At 36.4% G+C, this 8,651-nt stretch overlaps 2 protein-coding genes across 2 annotated transcripts in view; one reads left to right on the forward strand and one right to left on the reverse strand.

The window, feature by feature from the left end:
- Positions 1 to 1,339, forward strand: part of LOC101301297 — a 3,356-nt gene extending 2,017 nt beyond the window's left edge. Inside the window, exon 2 of the mRNA XM_004300012.1 lies at positions 676 to 1,339. Coding sequence (XP_004300060.1) covers positions 676 to 1,029 — 354 coding nt within the window. The 3' untranslated portion in view covers positions 1,030 to 1,339. The remainder of the gene's footprint in view (positions 1 to 675) is intronic.
- Positions 1,340 to 4,231: 2,892 nt separating this feature from the next.
- Positions 4,232 to 8,651, reverse strand: part of LOC101301872 (peroxisomal nicotinamide adenine dinucleotide carrier-like) — a 9,617-nt gene continuing 5,197 nt past the window's right edge. The window contains exons 9-12 of the mRNA XM_004300013.1: positions 8,503 to 8,571; positions 7,988 to 8,042; positions 7,324 to 7,526; positions 4,232 to 4,529 (exon numbers count right to left, since the gene is read on the reverse strand). Coding sequence (XP_004300061.1) covers positions 7,336 to 7,526; positions 7,988 to 8,042; positions 8,503 to 8,571 — 315 coding nt within the window. The 3' untranslated portion in view covers positions 4,232 to 4,529; positions 7,324 to 7,335. The remainder of the gene's footprint in view (positions 4,530 to 7,323; positions 7,527 to 7,987; positions 8,043 to 8,502; positions 8,572 to 8,651) is intronic.

The raw sequence follows: 8,651 nt of genomic DNA on the forward strand, positions 1-8,651 counted from the left end.
AGGCTCTCTCGTATGTTTGCCGATCCTACCCAGTCTCAGCCTCTTCTGTTGTTGACGATGAAATCCCAGGTGAGTTTTATCTCATCATTGTATCTAAAGTGTTTGTCTTTTTTTTTTTTGGTTTGTGTTTTGTTGGCACTAAAGATTTGAGCTTGATGGGTTTGGTAAAGGATTGAGTTTATGGGTTTGCTATAGATTTGAGCTTGATGGGTTTGCAAGCATTGTCAATGGGGTTGTTGTTATTCAATGAGTTTTGCAGATCTGGGTTTGTTTGCATGATATAGTTCTGGTTTTTGTCTAGTTGAGAAGGAATGCCATTATTTTAGTGACATAGCTTTGTTAACATTCAGAAAACTTGGAAACTATGGGGAATTCAATTGTTGTAGTTGTTATGATGGTTGAATCTGCCTTGTTTGAGCAAGCTGAGTTTGATTACTCTATGGTATCTTTTGTCTTTGGACAAAACTAAGCTCCATTTGTAATTATGTTCACTTGCTGTGTTTACAGTCAGTGCAAGCTAAAATTATGGTTTTGTTATTTTGTTTGCCTTTGTTGTTGAGAATGGTATGAGTTGGGGAAATTTGAGCCCTCTTGTCTTTCCTGGCTTTTGGTAGTTTTGTAAACTTTGTTTGTTCTATATATGCTGAGTTTTAACATGAAGTTTTGAATGTGTAGGCCAGGTCATATTCCAAAGGGGGTAAATCACTGTCTTCGTACTTTTCCTACATTATCCCATCTGCAGGCATTGGTGGATCTAGATCATACAAACACGAGCTATCAGTTCCGCTTAGTAATGTGAACTTTGACTCCAAAGATGAAACCTTAGATACATATGAAGACTGTCATTCATCTGGCGAGACCGGGGTAACTGAAAATGGTCAAGAAAATGATGATGACCATGCTTCTATTGGGAGCACAAGTGGGTCTGAAGTGTTTGAAGAAGCAACTTTACAGTCAAGTTCAGATAAGCAGTTGGCATATCTCATGGATGACTCTGTCTTTAACCTTGGGGACGATGCTATTGCTTAATCAATATTTGATTTTCAGACCCTGTTTTCTTGAACACACAGTTGATCAAGAGAGGCATTGTATATTGGATAATCAATGGAAAACTTGGTTCAATAGCTTTGCTTTTCGTTGAGTGCAGACTTCAATTTGGGAATTCTTCATCAATTTTGTTAATTACAAGGTTTGTCTGAATTTATCTAAATTCTGGGAATTGGCTGTTGTGTTGTGAGCCTACTGTGATCGTGTACTTGATTGAGTTGTAATTGAATTTCTAAGGATACTACTGTGTTATTATTATGGACACGGTTGTTAGTGATTTATCAGGCTAGTAGTAAGACTTTGGAAAATCAAGTTGATTAAAACCTAGCTTGTTGGCTAATACGTTAAGGGAAAATGGTTTATGGCTTTTGCTTGATAAGTGAGTGGATAGTTGTCACCGCGGTGAGTGAAGCTGAACTATTGGTTTTGACATTATGATTGAAATTAAGCACGTACATATTGAGAAAAGCTTAAGTACACGAGTGTCCATAGTAAATCTATGTGATATATTTGTAAAGCAAATGAGTTCAATATGCTAGGTTTGGAATCAAATGATATTCCGGTTTTAAGGTTCGTAATTGGAACCAAGTAAGTTGTAGTTGGGAAATTAGTCAAAATGATTAATAACAATGATTGGTCAAACTTGGTCAATCCTGGTCAACCCAAGAACCCTAGTCAAACTAGGAAAAAGGGGTAAGTCAATGGTTGTTTCAGAGTTCGGTCTAACCGATTTGTTCTATTGTTTGTCATCAGACGTAGTGTAACGCCCTGATTTGCATCTCATCAAATCGAGCACATTACAGTGCCACGTACCCTTAAAACCTAAGCTAGGGCCCATTACTCAAGTCCTAAGAACCCGCAAGACATTTTAATTAAACTAACCAAAGTTTTTATAAATTGAAAATCAAAGTTAAAGTCGGAAACGTTAAATAAATTGAGATGTAAACCCAATAAGAAGTCAATTTAACCTTCTTTGAAATCAAGCTATAAAACACAAGCATTACTAATACGAAATAACTTCTTCAATAAGACATCTCCAAGGTTAACAAAAACATAGTTCCTTGATAGTACAGATAACAATGACAGAATTGACAGACTAACAACTTCAAACAAGGTTTCCAAATAACACAAAGAAATGTATCAAGTAATCATGATACAAAATGGAAACCTTACGTACGATAACAAATTCAAAGAAAAACATTTAATTTTAATCAAATATGCACACCTAGCTCAATCCAGCTCAATCCCGTTCTTGTGCACAGAACTTGCATCCAAAACTGTTGTAGGGGTGAGCTTTCGTCCTCGCTGCTCAATTAGACTCAACCAACTAGGTTTGAAAACTATTTAATTTATTAGCCAGTATGTGAAAACAAATATAAATATAAATGATAATCAAATCAAAAAGTAAGTTTCATTTCGAAAAATATATGCGGGCCCAGAATACACAAACCGGATGACCGGTCCTCTTATGCCAACTACAACCTTACCGCAATTAATATCGTCCATACCGGCAAGGTGTAGCGAGAGTGTCCATTTACGCCATACCGCCTAGGAACGACGCCACACCTCAAAAGATGTCAGACGTCCTCCAATCCGTACAGCCCCTCCGGAGGTTAAGGGGATCAAAACCCAAGGAAGTCGCTATGCCCCGCTCACTCTCAGGTCATCACACAATATCATAGATGGCTTTGAGCCAAGAAAAAGTGAAGTTACAAAAAGGGCTTATGATATTATGATTGAGAATAATGTTTGTAGCCAACATGAATATTAACGTGGAATTTGTCGGACATACTTTCAGCTACCCAAGGTGGTAAGCAGTGGTGGTGTTTGCCTAGCAATCTAGCATTGTGGAGTAAAGACTCAAACTCCAAGAATACCAGGTAAGGGATTCTAGTCTCTTCTTGGCTAGTGGTTTTTTGTATATTATATATAATTATTAGCAGAAGTATACAAGCTCGCACTTAACTAGGCCAAATTGATTTCCATATACTTAACCATTTCAAGGTTCACAACATAACCAAAGCTGTTACAGAATTTAATTAGGAACTTAACCCAATCTGGTACCGCCTAACGTGATCACCAATTCACAATAGACTTTGTAATTTAAATATACCATATATTTATATGGTTGGTCTCACATCCATAATTCACTCACTTCCAAAAAGAAATTGTAGAATAATATGTACTTTAACTCGTGGCCAACATCATACCACCATAATCCAATATAACAAAACTTTATACTTAAAGAACATGAAACAAGAGTTCCTTGTTTACCCAGACTCTCACCTTAATTTTCAAGAGGATGTCCATTACGTCCAAGCATGTAGTCTTGTCCTAGATGGAGAACTGGAACCCTTCTTCTTCTGTTCTCATTAAAAACAAAGCAATTAACAATTGATCAATTGCTTGTGGAACCAAATCGATCTCTCTTAAAACCAAAATCCAAAAATAGTTGGGTTCTTGGATATACCTTGCAACGACACAGAAGATGATGACGATTCTGCATGTCGATTTCTACAACTCGACTCAACGGCGACGGGACATAGGTGAATGACCAAAACTCCATCTCTATTTAACCCTTGAATTGAAGATGTCCAACCCTAAATATCTAGCAACCTTGTACCTCTTGAGGAGAAGTCGTCACAAGGACTGAGAGAGAAAGAAAGAAATTGATCAAGATCGAGAGTGTTCGTGAGAGCGGAAGAAGCTTCTGGTCATGCTGATCCATTTCTTCATTTTATAACCCAATATGTGAAATCACATTTTTACCATCAACTTGACTCTTAGCACACACATGACTCAAAGTGGATTGGGTTGTTCTAAGCGTGTAGGTGGTCCTTTCTTTGAAATTTCTACTTTCTCTTGGGGTTTAATGTACTAATGGGATCAACTGACTTGCTCCAAAGCTCCTGGTATGAAATTACTTTAACGGTAAATTCTGTTCTATTTGAAGGGAGGTCTTGTTCCACAAGATAAGCTCACTGAACTGCTCACAATGGCACTTTCTGGAGACACTGTGCAAACTCTGAGATGTGCAAGACAGCTGATTGGAACTGGTGTTGAACCACAAATGTTTGTATCCCAATTGGTTTCTCACATCACCACCATGCTGTTCCTGAATCCTCTTCTTCTAGTCAGTTGTCAACAGGTGAACTTCTTCAGGGAGTCACATAAAAGCTGCATTCAATAATTTTCATTACAATTATACATAAATCAATTTGTACACCTATATAAGAGAACATTTTTACAACATTGGACTCATGTAATTACTTCTGCAGAAATACTCAATCAGTGGGACTATGTGGTGCCTTACAAATATTAGCTGCAGTAGAGAAGCAACCCAGGTCCTCAACTGAGCAAACCTGGCAAGTATATAGTGCTCTTTTACAAATTGCTTATAGAGATGCTTCCAGCAAAAGATCTACCTGACCTGTCCTATTCCCAGGTACGTTTACGTGCATCCTCAGACATGCAAATTCTATCTGTGAACAAAAAGCAGCTTTATCAATTGAGCTGAAGTTGGCACAACTTATACCAGTTTTTTCTGCAGTAGCAGATTACAAGTCCAATGCAGAAGTGCAGTTCCATAGCCTAACCCACAGCAAATACTCGGTGAACCACAGTGCCATCGGCAACACTGCTGAGCAACAAGAGATGGACAACACTAAACAAAAGTCTACCATCAAGAGCATTCCGAAACAGATAAATTGCAGAGACAAGGCAATTGATGCAGAGACCCACTTTACTTGCATCAGTGAAATGGAAGAAATTTGGCTAAACATGTTGGGCAGAATGCAAGGTTCATATTTGAAAGACTTTTTGCGCCACAAAGTGAAGCTTGCATCGTTAACTATAACTAGTGGTAAAGCACTTTTACAACACTCTAGAATATAAATAATACCAGCTTGAAATTTAAACAATTCCTTGGCTAGCTATTTAACTTCAACAGGCAATGCAAATTTGCATTTGATCTTTAAAAGACCTGAAGACAAGCAGATTGCTCAGATATCTGAAGAACACCTATCAGAGACTCTAGCGAATGCTATAGGATGCCCGATTATTCTAAATATGAGCCTAGAGCCTGTCGACATGAAAATCTTAGAAGAAAACTCAGTCTCCAGTTATCAGACAAGGCTAGTAGAGAGCAGTCATGTTAAACAGGGAACAATATTTGTTCCTGAACCTGTTTACCAAGCAAAACTTGGAGCTGCCATGCACCACAGTGTTAGGATGAAAACCATCTCCTTAAACAGAGAGCAAGCCAACGAAGCTGATGGCTGCAAACTGATAGCTAAAAGACAAGACAAATACAGTACAAGTATAAAGGAGGAAACCATTGCTCAATCACAGGAGATAATACCCTTCAATGATGTTTTCCGACAAGACAACCAAGAAGATGCATCTATTGATTCGTTAACAGATTCTTTGAGTTCTCTGATGGATACAACTTATACAGTGAAAACACCAAGGCCCCAGAAGAAGCGGTTGTCTGTATCCTCTGCTCAAAGAAGTGATGCAAGCATTGAGCCATACAGTCGAGATATATTGTTTGACAATGCAAAGACAAAACAAAGAGAAGTGAAAAATCCTCAAAGCTCCCAAAAGCATACTTCAAGGTTAAAGAACTTCATGAACCCCAGGATGGTCCAAGAAGCACGTAAGTAGTAAATTAAAACACAGTAACTAAAAGGGATCTCTATTAAAACCTCCTAATTTTCTCAGCAAACCCCCCATCCCCAGTCTTTTCTCTAAAGAAACATGTCACTTACTGTGATGGAAAAAAAAAACTCTAAAACTACATTTTTCTCTCCTGGGAAGTGAGAATCCTGAGCAATCACAAGGGCATAGAATCAATACTAAATAAAAGCACTAGTTATTATACTTTATTTTCAACAGTATAGATACTGAAAAAGGCTGATATCATTTTGTAGAGACCTACACTGCAGCTGGAGTTGCAAGGATATGCCCTGTCGGCAGAAGTCAAAAACCAAAAATCACATAGCATGATCATCAATCATGCATTTATCACATCTGCTGGTGAGAGGTTGAAAAGCAGTACACTACAACTCAACCAGTCCTCATTCCATAACATATAAAAGATGGAAATGCTTGTGATTTCTTAGTGTTCTTCAAAGGCTATGGTTCAACATAGCATATAAGTAGGGCATAAAATTTCAATAATCTCTATATATAGTCTATATAGAGAACAACTTTCATGAATCTCTATCCATGAATGCTTGTTATTTGCATAAATGTCAAGTTCAACATACATTTTCACAAGTATGGTTCAGTACATTTTCCCAGCATAATTTTTATAGTAGCTCGTCATATTTCAATTATGGAATCAAAACCTGCCAAATTCAGTATACTTGTATAGACTATACTGTTCAATTCAATTATATTTCAGGAAAAAAAAAAGTGATTGGAAATATGCTTATTTTTATCTCCATCAAGCACCTCATTAACAACATAACCAATTTGTCATAACAAACTATCATCTATAAATTGGTAAGAACTATCAACTCCAAGATTTTCACTCCCTGAAAAGTTCCTAATGATCAGGGAAGAACAGAGGTAGATGCCTCTTTCTGATTTATTAAATCACGGTTATGGGGGATCCAAACAATTCAAGTCTCACTTTTGTTTCATAACACAGTTCCATGGCTCATCGGTTTCAGGCAACCTCTTAAATAAATCCAGAAAAAAAAGGTTCTAGATCCAAACACCGCTTAGGAAACACTAACAATTGTAATAGAAAGTGGAATGAAATAATTATAATTATAATATTACTGTAAGAATATTTTTCTCTAGATGCTGGAAGTGGAATCCATAAGTTCCTCCCAGTCTACTTGAGATGGAATACAAAGTCCATAATCATAAGTAGAAATTTAGTAGTTCCTCAGTAAAGTAAAACCAGAGGGATGACAATGACTAAAACTAAGAAGATAATAAATGCGACTTTAATCACACAAAAAAAAAAAACCAAGGACCAAGGAAATATAAGACTCAAATTGATATAATCTGATGGTTTGTGAAATTGAATATCACATGATTCACTTTTCAATGTTTAAAATCAGATGGAATGAACATCATTTATGAATCTTTGACCCATGTGATGTCCTAGAATGTTTATACTGAAAATGTGTGTGTGTGTGTGTGTGTATGCATGTGTGTTTACATATATGCATCTTCAAAAGTAACTAAGCTGGTTACTTGGCTGCAAGGCCAAATTATAAATACTGTACATTTTAATTAAGGACACAGTTTTCATCTTACATTGTGAAGCAATCATTTTGCTGAACTAAACAGAACTTTGTTGCATTCATCTTCCAGCAACATGTAAGCCTTGACAAATTCCTCCTTGACCATAAAAAGTACAGAAGCTGCAAAAACACTCTGTACTATCTTTGTGCTCATCCCTTTGTAAAAGCTAGGCAATCCTTCGTACTGGATCATCTTCAATATGGCATCAAAAGTACCTGCATTTCAAGTATACCATATAACAATCTGAATTACAAAAATGATGGATCCCAAACATGCGAAGTATGAAGATGAGATATATAAAGACAGGAATTCATAAGGATGATTACTTTTTGTCTCCACTAAGCTGAATACAGATGAGATATATAAAGACAGGAATGCAAAAGCTTGATTACTTTTCATCTCCACTGAACTAAATATGCAGATGAGGTATATAAAGACATGAATTCAAAAGGTATATTACTTTTCATCTCCACTAAGCTAAATAAGCAGTTGAGATATATAAAGACAGGAATTCAAAAGGTTGATTACTGTTCATCTACACTGAACTAACATGAAGATGAGATATATAAAGACATGAAGTCAACAAAGAAAGGAAGATAATAATGGTGTGGTGATGAGAGCTATAATCATAATCTTCAAACAAGATTGATGTGACTATAAACTATGAAATGCAAACCTGAGTATCTTAGTGAAACATTCCCACCAATCTCCTGCTTAGCTTGCAATCTTGACTGCATAGGCTCATAGGACAAGAGCTTATTAGAAACTTATCAAGAAGAGCTTCATAGATTACTAAAAAGTGCAAATTCAGACTCCAGATAAACAATTTTTTAGATATGGCCAAAGACAGACTTGTTACTTGTTAGAAACTATGAAGCCTCTTCTTAATAAATTTCTTGACTGCATAGGCTCATGGGACAAGAGCTTATAAGAAACTTATCAAGAAGAAGCTTCATATATTACTAAATTGCAAAATCAGACTCCTGAGACTAGGATAAACAGTTTTTGAGATATGGCCAAAGACAGACTTGGTCGTGCGACAAATAAGCAGAAACATGATTCCCCTGGCCTAGTCTTAAAGTAATTATACATTAAACTTTCTTAGATGAAGTGGGATTGAGCAGTAACTTTCAACTAATTTCTTTTTAATATCCTTCAAAGGATGCAAATTACACGAGGAGTAAAGTTTACCTTGACAACTAACAATGGATATGTTGTGACAGTTGCTCCTAGTTTTGCCAAGGCCCCTAACAAGAAAACCTATCCACAAAACAATTTAATGTAAATGAGAAATATATATATTTAATGTAAATGAGAAATATATATATATATATATATAT

The sequence above is a fragment of the Fragaria vesca genome, linkage group LG5 (assembly GCF_000184155.1).
Source record: "Fragaria vesca subsp. vesca linkage group LG5, FraVesHawaii_1.0, whole genome shotgun sequence".
NCBI lineage: Eukaryota > Viridiplantae > Streptophyta > Magnoliopsida > Rosales > Rosaceae > Fragaria > Fragaria vesca.